At 39.7% G+C, this 27,173-nt stretch overlaps 1 protein-coding gene and 1 long non-coding RNA gene across 3 annotated transcripts in view; one reads left to right on the forward strand and one right to left on the reverse strand.

The window, feature by feature from the left end:
- The window catches only part of PRORP (protein only RNase P catalytic subunit), a 53,368-nt gene that overhangs the window by 3,905 nt on the left and 22,290 nt on the right, over positions 1-27,173 (reverse strand). For both annotated transcript variants that reach the window (XM_080395133.1, XM_080395134.1), the window contains exon 5: positions 22,266-22,373. In XM_080395133.1, coding sequence (XP_080251259.1) covers positions 22,266-22,373 — 108 coding nt within the window. The remainder of the gene's footprint in view (positions 1-22,265; positions 22,374-27,173) is intronic.
- Positions 4-18,328, forward strand: LOC308067026. Its single transcript, XR_013929410.1, has 2 exons — positions 4-869; positions 1,313-18,328. It is a non-coding gene; the product is annotated as an uncharacterized lncRNA (long non-coding RNA).

Here is a 27,173-nt window from a genome sequence, read left to right on the forward strand (position 1 = left end):
CAGAAAACAAAGCAAAACCAGAGATTCTCTTAGGTGTCAAAACAGACTGACAGGAAACACCTTCACATCTGTGTCTCAACTAGTGGGACTTCTAGTATACCCTCATTTCCCACAGTTCTTAACTGCAATACAAATTAAGTAGATAACTAATTTAACTCCCTAATGACAAAGGAAAGAAACCCCAACCAACTAAACCAGTTCATTGTAGGAAGCTGCTCTCAACCACAGAGAAAACACATTGCTATTATAAACCTTTCCCAGCTCTCGTAGCTTGAAAGACATGAATGAACTCAGGAAGTTGTATGGAGAGTTCAGAAATTCAGAGTCAGCTGAGGGAACTGAATCACGCTGGGATGTAAGCAATACCTACTTTTGGAAAAGCCTTTGCTGCTTGGAGGACCGAGCCCTAAACCATATTGCTTTTCCAGCCCCACCTATTGTCGAAACTGGAGAGCTACACGAGAGCCGGGCTGCCCTGTGGGGAAGCGGCAAGCAGCAGCAGCAGGAAATCTGTGACCTCAGGATTAAGGGTTTCTGAAAGCCACAGCCAGACTGGCCTCCCACTTATGAACCAACATCCTGAGGTGGCAAATTCACTGCTGCGCCAGATTCTCTGCAGAGGGACTTTTCCGCAGCCTCTTAGGGCTGTGCCTGTTTGGCAATAAATGCTTCTCGGGTTAGGCACTTGTGTCTGTAGCTTTCGCTGTCCGCTTCACGGAGACAGAGCTCGCGGAGGGCAAAGGTTCTGGCTGTCAGCATCCAGGTCATTGCTGTGGACTGCTCCCAAAGCAACGGCACTCCAGTTCTGCCCAGGAAGACAGGAGAACTGTTTCTTGAGACTGAAGTTTCACGTTTGAAGACTGAGGACGGTATGCTCAACCACCAGGGAAAGATGTTTCCTAATTTTTACTTGCATTTGCTGCCACTAGTTGTCAATCTTCTGATTTTTCTCTAATCCCTCTTCCTGCTTTTCTGGCTGCTTCCCTCTTCCCTGTTTTGTCTTCTCCCTACAATACCTCCAGTTGCCTTTCTCCTTCTCTTGCTCTTTCCCCTCCTTTCCTCCTATTTGTGATCCTTACCGTTATATCATCATCTTTTGTTTCAGGGGTTAGAAAGAATTGTTCATCTAAATCTTGGGTACAATTGTACAATGCATTTAGTTTGATCTACCTGCAAGTAGCCAAGGAAAGGCACAGTCCCGCTCAATCCTCTCTCGAGCTGCACATTCCCACTGCTTCTGTTGCATCAGATCTAACAATGTCACAACTACCCATGAGCTCCCTGATCCAACAACAGATTTTTTTTTTTGTAGGGCTGAGCTTGCAGCCACATGGCTCATGACCGATGGGAACACAGCACTGGAGGTCATGACGATAGGAAAAGCGTGGGACTGCCCCTCTCAGCAAAGGACCTGGAGACGGCTGAAATTAAGTATGCCATGAATCTGGATCTGAGGATCTGAGAGAGGATTGTCTGTGTTAATTTTAACTGCTGACCTATAGGTTGCCGTTACCAGCATTAACTCTGAGGGACTGAAGTCTCTGTTTTCATGGAGACTGTGTCCCAGTGCTAATGCAAAGCACAAGAGCCTAACAGTATCTGTCAGAACTGAGTTCCTGCTCCTGGAGATCACACTGGACATCAGCTACACATGCGGACAATCTACTTTACCCTGGTTAAAACATATAGGACCTAATGTGAGCAGGAAAAGGCCAAATGCAGCAATTTCTGCCTAGAAAACAGCAGGTAATAATAAAAACTGCATTCTCTCCGGTGCATGCCCTGAGTCTTTGGAGCTATGTTACAGAATTCTTACTGGAACACAGAATTGAAAGATACAAATAAAAGCCACCATTTTTACGTTACTGGAAGGCTTTCAAACTAACTATATTATGTAATAACATATAGTCTCATCTATATCACATAATTTATCTGATTGTTGAATTATGACATTATTAAAAACTGAAATTAGTTTTTTCAATATTGACATTTCTTTTTGGAATGTCTCATCTGGCCAGTAAAAACCGGCTCATAGATTTTACTTGTCTACAGTCACTTTTGTTTTCTGGTTCTTACGCATTGGCCCAGCCCTGCAAATATTTGGATACAAATACCAAAGGAGAATTAAGGTTTTTTAAGCTGAGTTCATGAAACTTCATAAAAGTTAGGAATGTACTTACTGCATCCATACACATTTTCATGTAGAGAAGTTAAGAGTGAATGAATTATCAATCATGAGTAAATCAAGCAACCACTTACAAATTCCAAATGAAAATACTCTCTCTTTTTGCCTAATGTTTTGCTACATTAAGGGAAGGTTAGCATAAAGTCAAAAAAAGCATAAAGTGAAAAAAAAAAAGTTTAAATGCTTTTCAAAGAATACTTCAGAAACTGATTCCACGAAGTCTAAAATAAAAAACTCGATGGCAAGAGCATCCTGACGGTACATCAGAAGAAACCAGTCCTAAAAGCAGACTACAAGTCAAAAAAAGTCTCAGGAACACAGCTGCACTAGCGGTATTGTAAGTCAATAAAGTATCTGAACTGCTGGCGTTCACGCCCAATAAAAAAAAAGAAACACCTTTTAATTACACTTATGGTTCAATACAAAGGCAGCTGGATTTCCAGATACGGGTTGGTCAATTGAGGCTATTCTCAAGTTTATAAAAAACCTGACTGGCTGGGATCCGGCTCCCTTAAGTCTTTCTTTCTGAAGGTTATAACTTGTGATGCTTTGTACCCGTTAGTCATATGGACTTTATTCTCCTACATATCATAATCGTATGAGGTTCTCTAGTATGAAGTGCTTCTGGGAAAAAAATAGAGACGCTGGTAAAAAACAGCTATAGTTTTGCAATGGATAAACTCAGAACGGCTTAAATGGTAATAAAATTAATGGGAATCACCATTAAAAAAATTAGAAACTTCTTGCGTAACAGCACACTTTCCCTCCTTTACTTACCACAGAGATTAACCTTTACCTACACAACTAAAACACAGGATGCAGAAGTTATTTTTGCTTTCACAAGATAAAAATAATTTTGTTCTACACACTACCTTGCCTGATGCAACTTTACTAAAGAGAATTTTATCTCATTTTGGGCTTGGGTGCTTAACAGGGGTGGTCTATCACAGAACTTACGTGGGGGGGTTTCCTAATTGTATCTACTCCCACGCCTGGCTGCTTCTCAAGAAAGGAAGATGTGAGACACACAGTAACATTGTTTTACTCATAGAGGAAACTGAACATAATACTGTTAACAAAAAAGCAGCAGTAGTGATCTTTCACTTAAAAAAAAGACATGAGTATTTTATTAATCCAGTATTTCCAGACATTATCTAAAAACCAGTATGTGCCATTACACAATGCAAATATGCTATATGCAATAAGGTCTATGTAGATGCACCCTTTAAATGTTCCCACATTATTCAGGCAGCAAACATCAGATGCTCAGTTGGATAATTCGTTCAAAAGGCAATCCATATAAATCATTTAAAAATACACGACACACACATTCCCTATGCTATCCATTTTCTTGAAAATATGGATTACAAAATTAGTGAAAGAATGACTTTTTATGAATATTAGTATCTTTCAAATTTGCACAGCAGAGCATGTAAAAACACATTGTTTCTGAAAACAGGAATTACAAGGTGCCATTTGCACAGAAGGGAAAATAAGCATCGTTAGACCAGCTGCTTCAATTCATATGGCAAGACGTGGCTGAGGCAGAGGTGCAGGAAGGTGTGAATCGCTGCTGTTCTGCACCAACCACTGGCCATGCAACAAGGCACTGGAAGTAGTAGATTATATCAATAACTATCTTTGCATTCAGTCTTACTTTCTTTTCCTCTGACAGGGTACACCAGGGTCCATATTTCTTTCTGAACTACACAGACATTTCAATCAACTCTCTGTGAAGATCACTAGATCCTTCATGAAACTCATGCTCATTAGTACTGCTGAATATGTTATGCTTGCAATCCCCTTCATCATTTATCTGTTACATTTAAATTACTCCTGTGCTGTCCCAGTCTCTGTTTAATTAGATCTTTCTCAAGCTTCTCCTAAACCTTAACATTTTGCTTACAATGCAAACAATTTTGTGTTCACATCACTGTAGGAAATGACTGATAGAGCCAGGTACAGCCGCAAAGAAGTATGAAACTACACACAGATCGATGGAAGAGTTAAAACCAGCTGTTCACAAATGTACCAAGTATCTCCTAGTGTGGTTATTCACAGTGTTAACAATTTTTCTACAATTTTTTTAATTATTAAAAATAATCCGTATTTAAATGCACGTATATATCCAGTGTGCATGTCCTAACTCTGATTTCTGCACTCTAATCTGTGAATCAGTGAAAAACTAGCACATTTGTACGATACTTTGGCTGAGTATATACATTTATCTTTCCTTGGGACAGTCCCAGAGATACAAGCCATTTCCCCACATGTAAATGAGTTCTTTTTGTTTCTGCAGCAATGCCATTTTATGGAATTCCCCCTCCGCCACCAAGCTCCTGCCCTCATTACCACAATGCACTTTTTTTTTTTTTTCTGTTTTGCTGATATAATCTGTTTGTTGGGCCATGTTGTCAACCAGGTCATGGCATTATCACAACTGCGTTGACACACAAAGGCAGGAACTCCTGGATCAGAGGAGCTGGGGTGAAAAGAGGTGGGGAGGCAGAGCAGTGGGACAGACAACGCATACTCCTCAGGATTATGCTGATGTTGAATTCCTCGTATCATGTAAAAAGCCTGATCTCTGCAAATTTGAAATAAAGCAACCAAAAATGCTGTAACTGGTAGTTTTAAATTTAAAAAATCGGCAAGTTACACTTTAAAAGAACCACTTTTCAACTAAGAATAAGTATTACCAGTTTCCCATCAGAAGGGAATTTTTCTATACAAATTTCTGGAAATAGTTTTGCCATGACTGACATTGAAAATTCTGCATAATTTAATGGGGATCAGACATAGCAGTTAAGCTGGGAGAGCAGGGAATCTCTGTCACACTGCAAGATGAATCCTCATTCTTTAAACTTCACAACGGCCTTACGAGGTAAATGCATCATTACATCTCCATTTTACACAAGTGCATAATGGATTACAAGGGAGACAGATTAATTACTCTACCTCATACAAGGAACTATGAGCAGAGCAGGACACAGATTTCCTAAGACTTTACTGCCATTCACCCGTTCTGATCACTAGATCACACTGTGCCACGTGTCCCAGTTTCAAAGGTTAGCTTGCCGCAGGACAGCTTTTCTCCTTGGACAGTACCGGTGGTTTCCCACTTGTCAGATGGAAAACACCTAAACACCGCTGCTGGGAGGCACACCATTCAGTGATTCAGCAAAAAGTGTCTCACCTGTATACAGGTATAGCATGAAGAAGTAATGATCCAAAAAAAAGTTTAGATCAGATTTGTTGTTAATAAATCATGTTTGCTGTTGTCTAAACATTTGGTTTCACTGCCATTCAAAAGCAAAGCACACCTACAATCAGATTATCTGCTAATAACAGCAACAAACTGCTCTATTGTTATTTTCACCTCTTGTTAGTGCTCCCTCCCACCCAAAACCATAGCTATAAAACTGCAGAGGAAACCCCAACGCTGCCCACAGGTACAGAGCTGCTGTAAGTACACTGTTAGGTGGGGCTGAGCATGAGCATAGTCTCCAAAGGTTTGCAAGTAATCAACTCCCACATCACCATGTGTATTTGACTTACAGTTCCATCATTTTTAGTTCCCTTTTTACATATTGTAGACAAAGAAGCTCAAACTCCCTGTGTACTTCAGTAGCACACACAGGACAGAGAGATGATGGGAAGCCAGAGTTTCTTCCCACTGCACAGCCAGGTTACCCAGGGTAGGCAAGGGCGCTGCCTGCAAGAAAGGCTGGACTTTCCCACTAGGACTGGTAATTTCCCCAAAGCAGACTCAATACCATTATCACAGCACCAAACACAATGGAAGCTGTTTCTTATAGTTTCTACATTATTACAGACGACACAGCATAATTAGTCTCAAAGTCCTCTTTTCTCAAATGCAGGGGCAGCATACACATTTCTTGATCCCCTACAGATTATCTGTCTTTGACTAGCAAGGGGGTAGCTACTTAGAAGGGAAAGCAGTAACGGATGAGTAAGTAACAGTCACTAAGCTTAATCAGCCTGGTTTACTTTATGCTCTTGAGACCGCCAACAGCTAACAATTGGGAATTATCCCTTACAACACTGTGGTTCTCTGCAATACTGCAGAAACAATATTGTTGAGACTATTTGTATTCTGTATTTAGATTGATGCAACACACACATCATCACGCAAAACTCTACCAGTGACAGCACTTTACACCGCAATGACAGCAATCACACGTTTAACATGCTTTAACCTGTCTACATTGACTCCACACCTAGAATTGACTTACCCTCTCTTGATGCATTCACTAGAGACATGTCTTCACTCCCTATCACAATTCATTAAAATTTGCAATTCATTTCCAGATACCAGCTTTTGCTCTTGACTTCACAGTCAACTCTATTAATCAGAGGCAGATTATTGACTGAGCAGGAGAACTAAACCACAGAAGCAAAGAGTTGATTTAATATAGATTGAGGAGAGTACAGTAGACTTAGTTTGCTCAGATGAGGTGATGCCTAAATATAGCTTTGCTGTTTGCAGAGTAAGTTTGTATTCGGAGGCATCCTGAAGATGCTTTTGCAGCCAGGTCCAAACTGACTGTGTACAGAGACACCTGGTGCCCCTGCACAGTCCCGTGTTCCCACTGACTGGAGGACTTGGCTCAAGTGCAGCACTGGGTGAATGTAGGTATCACTTCCAGGTCAAAATTGATACTCCATGGACTGCATCCAAGCTAATGAGACCTCTCCAATCCTGGATAGTGGGGAGAATAAGGCAGAGCAATCTTCAACAGATTCAGATCAGGTACAGAACCAACAGCATAATCAGTACTTTCCTGTGTTCATGGTACCCTGGCTATTATGCCAGTAACAGAGGTACCTTTAATTACAACTCTACTGAACTTCAACTGAAGGTGCAACCTGCTCAAGACAAATCTCTGAAACAGTTCTGAATGTAGAACTAATATGTTTGTAAAGAGGCTCTGATATTACATTCTGCTATATTATAAACTGTAGGTAAAACTTCCAAATTCAAACAAGCTTCAAGAGTGACCCATTTTTTATTCTACTGATCAGCTCAGAGAACAGCACAATACAAACCAAACCTGTGTACATTATCTTTAGGTTTGGAAAGACTGTTATGAATTTCTCCTATGCAGATAGGGATAGGTCCCTATCCTTCTCAGCAGAGAGGTATGTAAGAAGAAAAAGGTTTTGAAATAGATACTTTCTAAGATATAATCTAATTATGGCTACATCCTGTTCTGTCTTATTCCCAAAAGGCATGACAAGTAGTTGTTCAATGGATAGTGATGCAGTATTTCCTAGGAGAATTAACAGAATCAAGGTGGGATGCATGCAGAGACCAAAGAAACATATACACAACTTAAATATAGAATTTAAATTGTGTGTATGACAGGAAGGATGGGGAGGCAGGAGCAGGATCACCAGGTGGAGGAGACACTAGCTTTTTGGAGCCTGGCTTTTCAGAATGGATTGTCACTTCTAGAAGATCTCAGGCACTCTGTCAGACCTTACACCTAACACACCTTTTAGTTTGACTATTCTTGGTCACACTTTTTGAATGTCACTCCTTTTGAATGCTAATATTTTCATCGTCACAATCTTTAGATGAATAAAGGTCAACCATGAATCAAAGGAAGAAAAATAGGTAGTTATAATAGTTAGCATAGCACGTTATTAAATAAACAATGACAAGAACTCCAGAAATGATGGCTAAAGAAAAGATGGACAGTTGGGGAACTGCCGAATTTTATAGTATAAACCACAAAAGGGAAAAACAGGCAATTTTTTCTGACTCTTAAAACAATTCAAGAAATATGTGGACAAACAAACATTCTTCAGGTGCACAGAAGTTTAATTTTGTACATCACTGCAGTGTCAGTTTCTCAACCCTAAAGTTTTGTTAATCAGCTACAATACAATTTTCATTTCCAATCACTCACAAAAAAAGGTAACATTGGTTTAAACATGCAGGCAGACCCTTTGATGTTGGCTCAGCCATTATAAAGTAGGCATAAAGATGGAAGAGAATGGGTGAATCTGAAATCCAAGGTAGCATTCTGATAAGGCAGTGACTGGGAAATGTGCAATTCACAATTAACTATAGCCCAGTCCCAACAGCTGTAAGTTTTGTATTTTAATTGTGGACTGGCAGTAAAATGTTTCCTTTCATGAACATGAGTTCTATGAATATCTTTCTTTCTTTAATCATGTAAAAGGGAAAAGATACTTCTCTTTTTCTGATCTCCAAGGTATTTTTTCTACGTAGCTGATACCATTGTATATTTTCATCTCTCCTCTTGCTCATCTTCTTCCTTGCAACAAAGAATAGATACCAAGATCTTGACAATACATATGGGTCATCTTACATGGAATTTTTTTTGTCCAGACTCTCCTGAGTACTTACTGTTTTGTACTAAAACCTGGAGATTTGCAAAGTATTAAAAGGAGTTATCAGCATCAACCCTCCATTCCAAGGACATGAGCTAGGTGATTCTGTCTATCCATGATTATACAAGGGTAGGAAAATAAACATGTAAAAGCTGAAAGGACGTGAAATGTTACCTATGCATTTTCACACATTGATACTAATCTTTGTTCTTATCCTTGAATTCTTTCTGCCTGCACTGCTGTTTCTACAATAGTATTTTCTTACTGATCAATGCACATTGCTTCATGGCACCAAGTACTACATAAAAATCACGTTTATTTTTGTGAGGAAGCAAATTACATAAAAAAGAAAAGGTATGAGGTTTTACTTAATTTTATATAGGCTTCAGAAGTGAAACTTTATCTGTCAGAGCCACTGACTGTAAATGGAATTATTCTCCCAGCTGAAGTCACAGCTTCAGGGGTCTGCCATCTTTCGCTGCAAATCCAATCTTTACCCTTACAGTGGTACTCCTGCATTTCTGCTATTATTGTAGCAGCTCTATACAACGACTTAAGGCTATGAGAGAGTTTCTCTTACCATTTCTCATTTTAGAAAAAATGTAAAAAGCTAGCTATTAGAAGGGAACATTTGTGAACTAAATGCAGCCATGCCAGCCTTAGATTTTCACAGTGTGGCTGAGAAGTTACACCTAGGTACTGAAAATCCAAAATGTTGAGCAGGATCTCTGGGTGATGGTGGCAGCGGTGGTGATAGGGTGTTATGAAAATGAAAGCACAAGCTTGACTGATCCTTTCCACAGATAGGCAATAACACGGTGCAGGACTGAAATCAGCTTTGTAAGAGTGAAACTGACAGTTTAAAAAATACCAATACTTTAGCTCTCATCACTGTCCTATGCAGATGTCTGCACACCATCACTGACCTAGTCTGATATTAAGTGCTTTCCCCTTTTCCAATCTGTGGTTCAAAAAGTCCCAGATGGTACTTTTGTTCTTTGAGGAAAGGTGCCGCAGCAGCTGGGGAGATCATGGTTATAGAAGGCACAGGCATGATGCTGCTCAAGACATATTAAATCTTTGCTTCTGCAGTGATATCCTATGTTTTAATAAACTTGATAGTTCCACAAAAACTTTAAAATAAAGACTTTCTATGTTCACAGCTCAACAGGCTTATCGTCCAGGAAGAACGACACAATAACCAAGGAAACCCATCAGTAAACTGACTGATTGCTTGCAGTCAAAAAAAAGAATTTGACTACAACACGCAGCAAACATTTATAACACTATTTTCACACTGCTTTTCTTCTGTTTCTATTTAATACTGTTTTCCAGTTGTGTGCTACAGATTACTATTCAGAGATAAAGAGGTTACCTTCAAAAACAACTGTTCCAATATAAGAACAATTTTGCACAAATAAATACATTAACAGAACTACTCAAGTGAGTGGTGATTTCTCTTTGGAGGTCAGAAAGATTATTAAATATGAAAGAGAACACATAAAATGTTCTTGAACAGGACAAAAATCAGCAGAAACAAACTAAAGCACAAAGGTCTGAGGTGGAGGAGCAGCTGTGTGGTCAGTCAGGCTCACCTACCCTGGGCAGACCATGCAAGGAGGGACCAAGGAAGGAATCTGGGATACTGGGAAGAGCGTAACTGACATTTGCCAGGCTGGAGGAAACTTGGGGGACTTTCACACACACCAGTACACCTTCCACTGCCTGTCTCATGAGGCAGAGGTTCAACCGTCTCATTTGGATCACGGCTGCACACTCTGGTAAGTAACATACTGTTCCTGCAAAACCAACAAAAATCTGATGCAGAGTATATCACAAGTGAATGTAAACTATGGGTCAGCATTATTAACGCAGCCATTAACTTTGATTGTACATCACTGCAGACTCATGCCGTTTTACTAGTAACACTGCAGGCAATATCTATATGTGGAGATCTGAAAGCCCCCCACGATAGCTACAATCCACAAGATCTAATTTACTTCAATGCTTTTCATTCAGGTTTATTGATAACAGTCCGCAATACTTAATAGCTGGACACTGGGCAGGCCACTGTTTTATCTAAAGTATTTTTCTTTAACTCGGAAGATAAGATATAGCAATTTGACAAACAGATAATACTGTCAGCTCCTACAAATTAATTATGGATGATATTTGGCATTTGCCTAAAAGCTCCACCTCCTGGGAACAACTGGTGGCATGAAAATCTTTGTCTACTTAGTCATTTCTTGCCCCTGCAAGAGAAACAAGCTTGAGAATACGAAAATATGACCACGGGAATGGCTTGAAGAACAGAAGCCAAATAAGAGCCACCCACCCCCTATATCATAAAAGGATTTATCTTTTTAAAGCAAATTTTGTTTTAAGGAATCAGCATTATGGTTTCAAGATATCTGTATATAACTATAACAGCCAGCATATTTGAGGAATTCTGTTGCATCTTTCTCTCCTTTGTCCATTTCCATGCAGATACCCACCTAACAACTCCTGGAGCACCCAGGATTGAACAGCAGTGCTCAAGTGCAAGAAAGAGCTATAGTTTCAGAGAATTTTGTTTACCAAATTTATCAGACAGCTACGGGTTAAAACTCTGTCTCATATTACTGGTTATGTTAGCTAGGCTGGCAGGGTGAATGGGCTTGTGGAAATGAGAGTGAGTGGGATGAGAAAAAAGAAATCCCTAACCTATAGCATTTCTGAAAGCACATTTGGGGTTGCGAATTCAATGGAAAGTTAAGAGCTTTCCGTTCTGCAAGACATGAAACTATAAAGATACATACATATCAATAAGAAGTGAAAATGTCAAAAGCCTCTAATTCTTTCATTTAAGCCACTTCCTTTAACTATTGAGACTTAGGGCCATCATACATAAATGGATTTATCAGTACAGTGCAGTATTTTACAGGGATATCATGTAAATTAATTCAGATGCTAAAGCAGCATAGCAACATTAACATTAGATAAGCCCAGGATAACTACTCCTAATAAGGAGCAGGTTAAATCAACATCATTAAGACTGACTGGTCCTGCTCTATGACCACCTGCTTGCAACCCTCTTACTACTACTTCATTTTATTTACTCAAATGTGTGGCACCTTAGGGCTGTGGTGGAAGAAAACTCCTATTAACCAATCAATCAATCAGGTAGTAGTATAAATAGTATTCAGAGAATATCCATCTTCCACTGTGCTTTCCTCAAACTTGCACTTAATGTAGAAGCTCACATTCCAATGAACCACAGCCCTAGCAAGCAGCTGCATCATACTTCTTTTATTTCAGTGTATAGTGAAGCACTACCTAGTTTACCCAAATATCACACAATTAGGAAATAAACAAGGAGAAAAGGCATCAGCAAGGTTGATCTTCCTGCACCGGTATACTGTGTAGGTCAGGAACAACTCCACAGAACCAGTGGAGCTGAACTGGCTTTTAACTTCTGTTAAGAGAGCTTATGGCACACAATGTACACAGCTTGCTCGTGGAGCCATGTCAACATGACTCCTTAAAAGCTCAAGGCACAAAGATACTCACAATATTAGAGGCAGAAGAAATATTACTGCCAACTCACTGTTCCTTTTTGGTGAGCACAGAGTTGAGCAGGTAAATGGATGAATGTTGGACAATGATGAATACAGACATAAACATCACTGATATTTCCTGATGAATTTAAAAGGTACGTTGGTACCATCAATATGACAGAAGCACAGGTCCAGTTTTAACAGTTTCTACAGGAAACATTGTGCAAAGATAGGACAATGCAGTAGCTGGAAATAGTAGAAATTATTTGGAAAAATTAGACAGAACTACCTGTTAATACTTCATAAAATCAGTTGAAAAATACAGTATATTATGTTTACACAATTTGGACAACCTCTTTAGCTTCTGACTCACCTGACTCATTCTAACTTCAATGCATGTTTCCAGCTAGAACTGTGGAAAGAACTATTTGGATCATTATAGAACTGAATGGTGAATAATAAATCAGGAAGAAACAGCATCACAAGTTAGTATCTCTGGGTGGAAAGGAAAAACCAGTAGATACTTGTAAAGATTAGTACAAAATATGTAAATGATTTGAAATAGAGAATTTCTCAAGAAAAAGGAGGTTTCCTAACAATAAGACAGGGCAGTAAGTACAATGCCAGAGATTAAGCATTCAAAGTGATTTAAAATATAGAATTTTTGGATTATATCTAGGAAATAGTATTTATAGAATAGAGAATATGTTTGTTTATTTGATGGAGATGCACATAAAAAGGAGAATTCTAACACAAATGATTCTTTGTAAGGTTATTTCTTCATCTACTGTTTTTCAGTGACTAATTTTTAAGATCTTGAGATAGGCATCTTTTCTTGGAGGATGAGGAACAAAGATTTCTATTGTGTAACAGCATCATGGCTACTAATAAGTAAATATATACATACAGTTTAAAATTTTCAGTTCATTCTCTATCATTTAGAAAAATACAACTTGGAAGATCTAAAAAGTTGTAAAATCATGTAAGCAACTGGGGATATCATGTTAAGAAGCAAACAAGGTTTTAGTTTAGTTTTCACAAGTATCAGGGAGAGTTCTCTTGCTTTACACATGGAGATAGGGATGACCTTATACTCAAGATAGACTTCCACAGCAGTAAGCCACTGGCCTGCTACACTAGCACGACATGCATATGAGGTGACCCAGCAGGTATGAGGCTCATTTTCAGGAGATTCTGCAACTTAGGACCTCCTCTGCAGTTATTTCAGCTTGGGTCAAATTGCTATGACTTTTCTCCTAGAAGCAGTCCCAAAAATCCCTACGCTTCCTAGAGGTCATTCTATATGACAGAGGAAGAACCCATGCTGATTAGTGTTGCCTGTGCTAGAAATCAGCCTGAAAATTTGAAGAACAGCAGCAGCAAAGGTAGTCATAGCTTTCTTATTATGTTCTTGCTACTGGTATTCTTACTACATCACTCCTGTTCCTCACATGATACCAAACAACAAAATCATTTACAAGTCTCAGCATGTCTGGTAACAGCTTAATTAAGTTTTGTATGGATAGATCAGGTCTGATTACAACCATTAACAGACATGCTTGCAAGGCTTCTAGGCATTTCACATTTTGTACTATTACAGACCATGTTTCAATTGCACTGGAGGTGGGGAGTTAGACAGATTATGTCAAATCACTGGTCCCTGTTCCTGCTACCTCTGTTGCTATCTTGTAATTTAACCACAGCAGAGGCAACACCACATGTCACCCATGGGAGACTGCAATGACTGCTGCAGTGGCACACACAAACTCCCAAACCTTTCTGAAGTACAATTAATTTTTAAAAATCTTATATTCCTCCCATCTCTTACACTTAAATAAGGAAAAAAAAGCTTATTAGGAATTTTCATTCTATGACAAATAAGAATGTATTTTTAAAAACAGTGAAAAGTCCACAGGAAATTTTGGCTTGCTATATTAATTACAGGTAACCTGCAAGACCAGGACAGTTTTGCTCGCAGTCAGACAGGAGGTCAACCATTACACAATAAAATGCTGGTCTCCTGAGCCCAATTTGAGGGGCTTACTCTTAGCCCAGTAATAGCCCTGATGGCCACCATACACACCCAGGTAGAACAAAGACCCTATCAAGAAAGGAATACAGTTAAAAATGGAGAAGAAAGAAAAATCTGTGTGATAACTCTTTTGCACAATTGTATGCAACTTTTCCTTCCAGATAATTTATAAAAAGAATACATGCTAGTCATTTGAGAAGTGTCATTAAAGTGTCATCTGTCAAATGGAAGTTAGCTGCAAAGCGCAAAGGGGGACTATTCACCACTACTCAGCAGAGGCCATCATACAGAATTTACAGGCAGCAGGTTTAAAACAAAAAACCCCACATGCATTATCACATCCTATATAATTGTGGGACTCATTGCCACGGGATGGTTTGAAAACCAAAGGCAAAAATAAACTGGGGAAGGTAATTAAATTTATCAAAGGAAACGTCAACAGTGGCTATTAAACTTGCTAGTCAGGACACAACTTTTTCACCCAGAAGTTCCTAAATCAGTAAAAAAATCTGGGAGGCTGTAACAACTGGAATCATCCCTCCAAACTTGCCTTGTTCCTGCAATCCTACTCCACTTCTGACCACTGTCTTGATTAGACAGGTTAGATACTTTGGTTTGAAACAACCATATACTTACATATATATTTCAATATAGTGAAATCTCTAGGAATAATATATTGTTAAAAAAATGTAGACTTTTGTAACATAAATAAAATGTATTTATTTATTGGTAAATAAATCCAAATGCAGTTTAGGCTTTTGTTTACTTGTACCTTTTCTCCTTCAGATAACACAGCTTCCAAATATTTTCTTTCCTGCTTTTACTAAAAATAGTGTATCAGATGTAAAACCCAACTGTGAACCAAAAATCAATCACTTTTCAAAATATATAAATAAATCCAGATGTACGTGAATGAATGCAATTACTGTTCTGAGGCTTTTACCTATGTTACCTTTAAGACGATACTAAACCCCAGCATTTCTCCGGCTCAAATAAAATATTTATTCTAACACAGAATTGGCCTACAGTAACCCAAGCACCACATTTTCTGGCCTGCTTCCCGTATCTTAATAGCATCATAGTCTCTCACTATTATGGAGACTTTCCATACAAGAATCACTTCTAAAGAAGCAGCTGTTCCCTAAAGACCAGGTTTCTGATTCTAAGGCCCAGCACACCTCTTATTGCCACCTAACAATTCCATAATTAAGTGAATCAGTTGGGCTGCCCAAAGAAAACTCATCTTGTGGTTTCTAAGAAGAAGTGAAAACAGCAAGATTGAAACTCATCCAGTTCAGAAAATACTGTCATTTCACTTCATCACCCAGATTTTAGCAGGACTCCTCTACAACATACAATAACCGACCTGTTGCTACAGTTACCAAGCTCACTGGGACATGAATCATCACAGCACATTTCGTTCTGCCCTGCTGAATTTCAAGCTTACACTCCTAGTGATTAAAAGAATTCTTGTTACAGAAGATATGATGCAACTCCCCTCATAAAAGAAGGAGTGCTTGGGTGCTCCTGTACTTACCTTAACTTTTTATTTGCTGTTATTGCCAAATACAAAGGTAGAAACTATAAATAACAGACAGAAACTGAAAAAGATTGTTAATTTAATCACATGGGTTTTATTAAGTTTTATAGCCAGAAACAGAGGCTGCAAATACTAAGGGGAGTCAAGGAAGTATCTGATTTTAGAACAAAGCAACAGGAAGAAGCTATCAAAATGCCCGATAGATTTTTTGAGCTTGATCTATTCTGTTTTAGAATGGCACCAATATAGGAGGGAAGGGGGAAGACTGCAGTATATAAACATCAATCTCTCAGATGTGGCTTTGGAGAAGAACTTGTCTCAGTCTACCTGCTGAGATATTCAAGGAACCCCAGAAATTAACTGATGAGAGATGAATGCAACATTGCATGTTCCAGTCACATATCTCTAACACTAAAAATAAGTGAAATTTCAAGGGTAGCCCTTAGTGTTTGAGCTTCTTTCTCTTCTAAGATCACATTACACAGAGGCTCAAGGTGATTTTCAGTGAAAACACTGAAAAATCTTCATCTTCATGATTTGTGCAATACTTAAAGGACATGAAAGTACATGTCTAAAGAATGAAACACATGTTGCAAAGACAGAAATCTCTGCAAAGACAGAAATCTCTCCAACTTTGAGTAACAGGGCAAATGTTTCGTTATTGTGGAAATGCAAACTAGGAGTACTATTAAAACACGGGAGGTGGGAGAAAAAAAGATGGAAAAGGCTGGGAGCAAATGAACAAACATATGTCTGACTGCTTTGTTGAGTGGTAAGACAAGAGTTGGTGGGAGGAAGAACTGATGAACTGTCACAGTATGACAAATAAGACCTCTGTTGGATGTATTGATTCTGAACAGAGAATGACTCATGGATCTACTTAGTTCTTGCTTCATTTACAGACAGTAAAGTACTTGACTTGAACAAATCACAGATGCTGCCAAATGAGTCAAAGAACAAAAAAATTCTTTTCCATGCCTGACTTTTTTTGGGTCAAATTTATTAATAACTGCTTGTTTAGCTGGACAGCTTATGGAGTAGAGCTCATATTTTGTATCAAATATCACTGCCTCACTAATTGTGCAGTTGATCTCTCATATGCCTCTTGCACAGTTAAGACAGACTTGAAGAATGGGAAAAATTACCACATGAAAACTTGACCACATTAGTACATGTATTTGTCAACCATGTATGTATGCACAGGTGTTAATTTCTTTGTGTTTCATGGCCTCAAGATAATTTTTAGTAAGAGTGACTTGGGAGAGAAATTTTACTTACTATTTTCCCCAAACTGTAAGCTCAAATTTAACATATGGAAAACCAAAATGCAATCATCTGTTCACATGATTACTATACTACATGAGACCACACAATTCATTTAGTCAAAGAACCCTTCTCCCATTCAGAGAGCAGCCTCCACTCAACAAGCCTGCCGCTCTTCCACTGGAAGAGACAAGAAAGAGCTGCAAGGCATGTCCTATCCCCTCTGCCTGCCACAGAACACACCAGCCACAGCCTGGCTTTTTGTGGCAGCCTGTGAGAGGTGCAGGAGGGCAGGTCTGGTGGCTTTGCTGGCTGGAGCTGACTGGTGCTGCAGGTGGGAGGGGTGGTATGGGTGACATGCCAGCTGCTGCCACCAGACTGGGAGGGGAACTGTAAGGATCTGACTTCATCAGCTGCTGTACAGGCCTACTGCAATTTACGTGGGAATTAATATGAACTTATGTAGTCCATTTATAGAAATGCTGATTAAGTTTGGAAGTGATCACTTTGAACTACCTGCCAAGAGCAAAAACTATTCCTTTGTGCACTGTCAGCCTTCAGGAACTCAATCTGGAACTATTTTACCAATCTTTTAGATGTCTGAGTTTAATACAGAGATCAGAGTGGGTAAAGTAAGGGCACAGCTGACCCCAGCTGCTAAACTGTTTGAAGAAGGGAATTGTGAGTTAGCTTTGATCCAACACACATTTGAAATATATATTCAGTTATGCCTGACACCAGATGGGTACAGTTTAAAAAGGAGCTGGCCACATACCTCATTTACAATATACCAATCTCAATGTAAATTAAAAATAGCAAAGTACCCTTTAAATTGTGCTTGCTGATTGTGCTCTCTCACTGCTCACCCCAGCCCTTCACAGTTTAGGGGTTGCTGGAGCACAGCTCATCACAGTCCTTTCACTCTCCCTAAAGCAAAGCGAGATGCTCCAAAGCCTTGATATCCTGCTTGTACTTGGGATTCCCCCTCACTTCCAAGGAATATGTCTACAGAAAATTGTGATAAAGAGGAAAGAATACATTTAAGAATTTTGTAACAGTTTGTGTTTACTAAGAGAACTGGACAATTAGTGTGTGGAAATTCCCTCTCTTGACCTTTACAAGGTGAAAGGTGGGTGTACTATGGGGAGTTATGGCAGCAGAGAGACAGGGAGTACCAGACGTCATTGTGCTGGCTAAGGATTTATGTAATTAGACACATCTGGAGGAAAGGATTAACTCAACGTTATGATACTGCCTGAATCAACTTTGCTTAGTTGAACTGCAAGGATATCTCAGTTTATAAACTACCTCGTTTGCAGTACAAACAATGACTGACTCATCAAGGCAAATACACATCAGGTACAGTCTTAAACAACAGCAGAATGCAACCCCCCCCCCCACAAACCTGGAAAAAGACAAGACTGAATGATTTTAGATTTTATGGGAGTGTGTTTCTGTTATCTGGACTATGTAGCAAAAATAATTTCCGTTCTATACTATCTTTTAATTAGGAGTCAACTTTAATGTCTAATTTAACATGCTGCAGTAAGGAAGCAAAGGGTTGAAAACAGGTACTGGCTCATGTCCAGTGTTGCAGTTTTACAGTCATTGTGTGTGCAGTGCCTTCAAATCAGATGATCTCACCATTCCCTAGCCCCCGAAAATCTTTGTTCCCACTCTCATGCTACCTCCTCTTTTTGTCAGTAATTGATGCAGCCACATGGTGATTTGTACCAGGAAACAGACCTAGTATAAAAGCAACCTGGAAAAAGAGGGGATTGTAATTACAAACTGACAGTGCCATACACTAGAGAAACTGCCACAGGATGTTCCTGTAAATCTGCCAAGTCAATAATATTCATGATGATTTGCTAGGTAAGTGCTGGCTGTGAGGACTGAAGTTGCCTGGGGCTACTGGAAGTCACATATCTAGTTTTCCAGAATGTCAGAACACTTTGGGAATGAAATGAGTAAAAATCATTCCTTCAACTTCTGCTTTTTTTCCTTCCCTTCTCATCCCTCAAGGTACTTGTGCCTTGTCCACAGAACCCAGCCCTTTCCCAAGATGCCTAAGGAATGCCTAAATGGAATTACAAATGTTAGGATGTTTCAAAGAAGAAAGGAGTATTTCATCAATGTTTTCTTAAGTTAATTGTATGATTAAGAGTTAGCTAGAGTTGGTCTTCAGAAAACAGTTACAGTTCTTAAAGCTAAATCACAAAGCAGAACACTGCTTTTTGTCAAATTTAAATAAAGACCAGAATTCATTTAAATTACCGTATTATTTTCACAAAAATCTTAGGCCTTCTCCTGTGTTTAACAATGCCCTTTATTTCCCTATTCTCTCTAAATCATGTAAGGGATATGGTCCAAAAAACCTAACAATTTGCAAATAGTAACACTTACAGTGTGTTGTAAATGGAGAGCAACAATCTCATTTTCTCTTTCAATCACCACTGCATCCTAACTATACACTGGAACAGAAACGTTGATAAAACAATATCCTGACTGGGTCTAACAGCTGCAGTAATGAACCCCTGAAAAGAGCCCAGCCTGACTTTCACCTGGAGGCTTAAAATAATGTAACTTTTCGACACGGGTTGGGCAGCTTTTAACACTGGTCCTTGGAAGTACTGTTCCTGTATTTCCTCTCAAGTCGAACAGAAGAGGTCACTGACGAGTCACAGCGTGCCTCTCCGAAATGTGCCAGTCATGCTGTCCTAGCCAGCCAGCTTGATCTCAGCAGCCTTCGCTCTTAGCTTTTTTCATCCTTCGTGCTCTGCTTCCAGCTCCTCTTGCATTTATTGCTCCTCTCCATCCTCTTAGTTCTGCACTATGTTTCCCTATGTACACTGAAGAGTTTAATAGGGCAGGCTGCGAATGCCCCGGACCTGCCACTCCCACTCCACATTTTCCATTCAGCTGCCTCTGGAGTGATGACAGCAGCCTCCTAAAGAGGATGTTTTGTGAGACAAAGGGCAGACTACAGCGTCCAACAAGGTCAGCATTTGCAGATGGGGGACTACCTGGCAGCAACACCACTAACCAGGAAAGCAACATATGCAGAGATTCCTGTGGCTTTCCCTTCCCTCATCTGGAAGAAAAGTTTGGAGACAGAAGAAAGGATTGCTTTGCTTTGTGGGTTGTTTTGTGGGGGTTTTTTTCTTTCTGTTTTTAGCAGTCTTGAAAAAAAGAGTAAGAAAATGAGAATACATGCTTCTTGTCAGAAGTACACAAAATAAGAACAAAGACACAGTCCTTTCCTGACATGTTACAATGCAGGAGTTGAGAGTCATGAAGAAACAAAAGGGCATTCGCTAGCATGCAGCACCATCTCACATTTAAACAATGTTTCCAGTTGGAAAAGACTGTAAACTCAATAGGTAATACTGCAATCATGTATAAAGACACATCTATGATAAAAAAATAATGCAGAAGTATCTCAATGAATAGGGATGCTCAATACAAGAAAAAGTCTTTAGTAGTTCATATGTATTCCTTTTGGGCAGCGAAGGAGCAATTTTGTTGCTTAAGAGTGCAAATACACACTTTGCCTGCCAGAAAAGGTACCATCTAGACAGTGAGTATCAACAGGTGTAAGTCTGGATCAATGGGCACGTCCATCCTCTCCCATGTAGTGACTTCACACAATCTAAACCAGCATCCAGATAACAGGAACAGCAAAAGATTGGCTGCCGGAAGCTCCAGCGATTAACATTTTTTGTGCATAACAAAATGCAATAATAATTAATGGCAACATAGCTCATAGAACAAGTAAATTTTAGCTAAGAGAATCTTCTAGAGGTAAGATGGGGTGAGCCCAAGTTACTGTTCTGTTGTGCAGAAAGGAAAGACAGATCTTTTCTAAAAATCCTCCTAATTGATTCAAGAGAGATCTGATCTCTATCTATATGGACCAACCTAAATGAAAAGTTAATGCCTCCATTCAATCCTTTTGCGGCTCCCTGGCATCATGGATCCCAAAGTCCTTCCAATACAGCAGAAGCTAAGGAGGAACTCAAAGGCACTTTATGCTTCTCAGTATGCTGATACCTCCTAGCAAGATTTCTAATCAGAAATCAGCAATAATTACCCATCAGAACCAGGCTGGCTCTTTGCTCCTTTGCCTCCAGCTTTTAAAGACCATTCAGGATCCTGTTCAGAGCTCCTACACTGGGACAGGCATGCCTTGCAGAAGTACCCTCCTTTCTTTTCCCCCTCCTTGGCAGCATAGATCTGTCCTTCTAGATCTTGAAACATTGTGCCGCTACTTGCTGTCTGGGATTCTTCTCAGAAAATCAACAATTCCTTCCTTACCCCACCAAAACAAAGTGTAAATTTCCTTTCCTATTTTCTTAATAAGGAAAGTACCCTCTTCATGAGCCAGTATCTCATGAAACTTTACTGCCACTCTCAAACAAACATCCTTCAGCAAGATTCTCTAATCTCCCTAGCTCAGCTGCTTTTAACTACATATATGAAAGCATATCCTTCTTCTTAAGAGTAGTTTTAAAGTAGTTCTTAGAACAAAAACATATTTCTTGTAATTACTAGAAATAAATTACCTCCTTTATTATCAAGCACATTTTAACTTTTAATTTCAAGAGCATGGAAATTTAAATTCTGGCTCTGGAATACATGTGAGCAGTTACTTCATTACTCCTCATTTAAAGTAAATATTTGATTGACACTGAAAAAACTCTTAAGCCGTTTCTTAGTGAAATGCTAAAAGGCAGTACTAAGGAATCTCAAAAATAGGTATTGGTAAAAAAGCAGGATAATCCTTCTACAAATAACCAAGTGGAAAGAACTACAGACAGTTTGAGCTGCCCTTGTAGGAACAGGACTCAAATGCTTAAGTCAATAGGCAGAGAAATAAAGTTTAAACTTGTACAGGATGTGGTTTGAACTAAGGGGTTATTTTAAGAAGAACTCTTACCAGCTTAACTATATCAGAGTAGATTTTCTATATGGTAGATTTAGCCTGTTCCCCTAAATCTCTGTTACTATGAAAACATACACACTCAGACAGTATATGTCCTAATAATATTATTATTGATACCTTAGCTGTATCTATGAGCATTGCATACATGAGGAAATTTAGGTATGATTTTTTAAGGCTTATACAGTAAAATATGTAAGAAGAACCATCTTCCCACTGATGATTTTCAATCTGTGAAATCTAGATAACTCTTTGAACTTCACTGTAACACGTGCTACAACAATGTTTGACCAGTTTCTCAAGAGAATAAGTAATAATGAGGCAATTACTGTTTTACAATCAGCATACACAAAACTCTTAATGAATATTTAAACAGCACTTACATTTTCACACTGTATCTTTCTGGGGTTTATGTGGGAAACATTGAGTCCATCAATAACAATATCAAACGGAAGTCGATTTTCCACAAATGTTTGAAAAGCTTCAAATTCCTGAAATAAACAAACAAACAAATAAACATGGGGGAATAATATGTTCAGTTTAATAAAAACAGATTTCATTCACTTTTTTAATAAAAAAAGAAACAAATCCAAAATCTCTCACTTTTCCTTCATCGGCAACACTTCACATCTTCGCTTGCACACTTGCTAAAACAACCACATGAAGGAAAAAGAGCAGAAAAGAGCAGAGAGAGGAGAGGAAAGGAAAGGAAAAGAAAAATATATCTTCAAAAGCCATGTTACCGTGGATATTTCCAATATAATTTTAAATTACATTACAAATAAAACCCCAAACTTTACAGTCATCCAGATTTTCAGAATTATAATCTGAACGTACAGATTTCATAAAGATACATGCCATTGTTACACAGCAGCTGAAAAACAAAGCAACCTTACAAACCAGTAATCTGTGACACTACTAAATCTTAACATTTCCAAGTCTAAAATAAGCATCATACTTAGTTTCTCTGTAAGAATTCTGAAATCTCTGAATGCCAATCAATATTTAAATGAACATTCACTTAGAAACACAGCACTCCCTTTGTGAGAAATAGACAGCTAGCAAAACAATGAACTTTCTTATTAGGTCAGAAACATAATGCAGTGATTGAGCAAGCCAACAGCATCCATCCATTTTTTTCAACAGAAGGAAAAAAACAATTGCTTTAGGCTTGAGAACCCATAGGACGAGAACAGAATACAAAGCTTTAATAAAATCTTCAGGAATTTCTCCCTTGATTTTTGAGTAAAGATTTAGTGTTTTTAGCAGACACTTGCATAAGATTTCTATTTTCTGCTTCTGACTGCTTTTAACAGGCATAGGAATCCTAAGCCATCCTGGTGGGCAGTGACCTGATTTCACAAATTACCTTACTAGTAATAAGTAAGACTTATTTACGGGTAACAAGAGGTTTCACAGACTTATTTACGGGTAACAAGAGGTTTCACAGTCCAAGGCTATAAATAAACTTTCATAGGAACTCAAAACAATTGCAAATTTCGTGCCTTCTGCTCAAAATTCAAGAAGCCCTCTTCTACTCTTGCCTTCTCCCATGTAGCCATATTGGAACATAAGAGTTTAAACAAAAACCATCACCTCAGCACCCAGACAAAACCTGTTCAGCATATACAATTCTTCCTCGGAGAAAGGAATGAAGAAAACATTTATTTCTCCAGAAAATACACTGCTGTCAGGCAGTAATAGATGATCACCAACTTCAAGTTTAGTCAGAATGCTTCTGACAAGTTATATTAGGAAAAGGGTTACTTATATTAAGAATACAAGCCAACCAACTGAGATAAGGATGCCTCACTCAGATGGCAAAATTTCAGGCTTAATTTCCAAGTGAACGGGGGTATACGGGTCAAAAGCACACTCACAAGAACACAGGCAACATAGGGCTCAGTCTAGCATCACCACAATCAATAGCATTTTACATGATCTTTCATTTCTCCATGCCTTAAATAAATATTATTATTAAGAAACCATAAAAAGCTGAGCAAGACAATGATCATTTCAACAAAAATAAATTGTTGGCACTTGTGTTCTCCCCTGCCCCTCAGAATGGTCAGGGTTGGGCACCTCTGAAGATCATCTAGTCCAACCCCCTGCTAAAGCAGGTTCACAGAGAGCAGGTTGCACAGAGATGTGTCCAGGTGGGTTTTGAATGTCCCCAGAGAAGGAGACCCCACAGCCTCTCTGGGCAGCCTGTCCCGGGGCACAGTCACCCTCAGAGAAGTTTTTCCTCACATTCAGATGGAACCTCCTGAGTTGCAGTTTGTGCCCGTTGCCCCTTGTCCATCACTGGGCACCACTGAAACCAGTCTGGCTCCATCCTCTTGGCCCTCGCCCTTAAGATATTGGGAGGCAGTGACAAGATCCCCTCTCCATCTTCTCCAGGCTGTACAGGCCCAGCTCTCCCAGCCTTTCCTCATCAGGGACATGCTCCAGTCCCCTCAGCATCTCCGTAGCCTCTGCTGGACCCTCCCCAGCAGCTCCCTGTCCCTGTCGAACTGGGGAGCCCAGCACTGGGCCCAGCACTCCAGATGCACCTCCCCAGGGCAGAGCAGAGGGGCAGGATCACCTCCCTCGACCTGCTGGCCACAGTCCTCCTAATGCCCCCCAGAGTCCCGATATATAAAATCTCAATGTATTTTATATTCATGAATATTCTCATTGCCATCTGACAAGGACACTGAGACACAGAAAGGAAGTCACCAGCCAAGGAGGTGGCAGGGAGGAGAAACAAAAAACACCAAAGAACAAAAATTCCTGACTTCTGGGCTTATGCCATGCAGTGGAATTCCTCACGGTTCAATGTCATCACTGTAACACTGGATGGCTGTCCGAAACGTGGAAAAGATGAAAGGAAGGAAGACACATGCAGACCGAATGAAAATAAAATAGAAGAGCTTTGAGACAAAGATAAGTATAAATGGAAAAGACAAAATAAAATGAAAGCAGATGAAAAACACATGGTGAACACTCCACTAGAGTGTTATTTTCCTAATGCCAACAAATGCCAATATTATTTCAAGTAACATGGTTACAATCAAGGAGACACTTTTATAAAGTGTGGCATACATGTAATCTTGTCTTTAAGGGCTCAGTTCAATACAAAACAAACACTCTGTGAAGAACTTTTAAAGTGGTATTTTATTTCAAGTGACAATAGTTACAGAGCAGCTCCTAAAGGGGTGAGTTTTCCCTGATGGGCTGAGTGCTTTGTTGAGGGAACACTACAGCACAAATTGGGGGAGCAGCAGCAAAGTTCAGTGGGTCAGTGCTTCCCTCTGCTCACTCCCTGTCCTCTCCCAGCAGGGCAGATGGAGCAGGAGCTGCCAGGAGAGTTCTGCTGAGAGGCACCAGGATAGGCTCAGCACCTCTCAGGAGCCAGCTCCTGGCTCTCTGGGGTTTACTTTCAGAGCTGGGGAGATGCTGCAGCCTTTTCAACATTGTTCCCTTGGGCACCCTACCTTTCCCTGCCATCTCCTCCCATCCACATCTCTGACTCCGTTCTCAACAGATGCCTGACAGTGTGCCCCTGCCAGCCTCCCCGATCTGCTGTGTTTTTTGCTTCGCTACCAGTAAACCATGCAATACAGGGAGAGGTTTGCTGGCACAGGAGTCTCTTATCCACACAGGGAGATGAGGAGTTAATAGCAGAGTAAATGCAGAAGACAAATAGCCAAGTTCAATTTATGTCACCAAATACAGAAGACTCCAGTGAAAAGCCTTAGAGAGAATAAAAATCCCCAAGGATCGGTTAATTTTCTCCTCACCAACCATATTTCTCCAGAAACACACACGAGTGCTCCTTTCCTTTTCCAGAAAAAAAACAACATAAAGAACAACAGAGAAGATCCAGGTCTGCTCCCCTGAGTGACAGTTTTTGAGTGGTCACATTTCCCATCCTCTTTGGACACAGGGAAAGAAAAGGGTGAACCCTGGGAATAATCAGCAGGCTACATAATTCAGTACAGTACAAAGGGTTATTCAAACACACAGATTTACACTATAAAAGTGTATCATCTGGCTGAGATGGAGTTAATTTTCACCATAGCAGCCCTCATAGTTCTGTGTTTTGTATTGGTTTCTACAGAGGTGTTGATAACACACCAGTGCTTTGGCTACTACTGAGCAGTGTTCACACAGTATCAAGGCTGTCTCTCCAACATTGCCCCTTCACCCCTAAACTGGGGGTGGGCAATACCTTGGGAGGGGATATAGCCAGAACAGCTGACCCAAATTGACCAAAGGGATATTCCATACCATATGATGTCTGCTTAGCAATAAAAGCTAAGAGAAAGGAGAAGAGGGGGCATTTATTATTACAACATTTGTCTTCCAGAGTAACCACTACATATACTGAAGCCTTGCTTCCTGGGAAGTGGCTGGATATTGCCTGCTGATGGGAAGTAGATAGTAACTCCTTTGTCTTTCTTTGCTTACACATGCGGCCTTTGCTTTTGCTTTATTAAACTGCCTTTACCTTGACCCACGAGATTCTTCCGTCTTATTTTCTTGCCCTCCCCCTGTTCTGCTTAGGAGGGCAGTGATAGAGCGGCTTGGTGGGTACCTGGCATCCAGCCAAGGTCAACCCACTACAAAGAAAGCAAGCATACAATTCAAAGGATGTTGATCTTTCAAAGATCAGGATTTGCCTGGATTTTATGCAGATGTTACTTACAGCCACAGTAATGAAGAGATGATTCACTCACAATTCTCTAAATATATTTCCCTCACCAGTCAACTGTAAGAAGACATTGAAGATCTTCTTTATAAGCAATAAAAGAAGTATAGCACAGCTACAGCTTCAAGAGAAGCCAGACACAATAATCATCAATGCAGTACAATGACGACATGAAGGTTGGTTTAGGCAAAAAGAAGACAGCTATTCACACAGGCTTCTCCTTCCAAACAGAGAATGCAACATGTGATTTACATACAACCCTGAGTATGCTGCAGGAATGTTTACATGGAAACACACAGCTGAACACAAGGGGCACTTCTGCTGAATCCCTTCAACACACCAAGCAGCAAAATGTATCTCTCTCTGAGTCACAGCACCAAACCAAACACTGCAAACCTTATACTCATTTCTAACTTTTTCTGTCCAGGTTCATCTCAAAGTTTCTGAAAGTCCATTGTCCCAGCCTCAGAAATGCTACTCAAACTCACTTTAACAGACTTGGCAACTGAAGGGACAAAACTTTAAAAACACATTCAGCGTTGCTCATTGACATGACCCTCTTAATGCTCAGGAGCCACAGAGAAGTGCTGTAATACAG

This window comes from Falco punctatus (genome assembly GCF_963210335.1).
Source record: "Falco punctatus genome assembly, chromosome: 7".
Lineage (NCBI taxonomy): Eukaryota > Metazoa > Chordata > Aves > Falconiformes > Falconidae > Falco > Falco punctatus.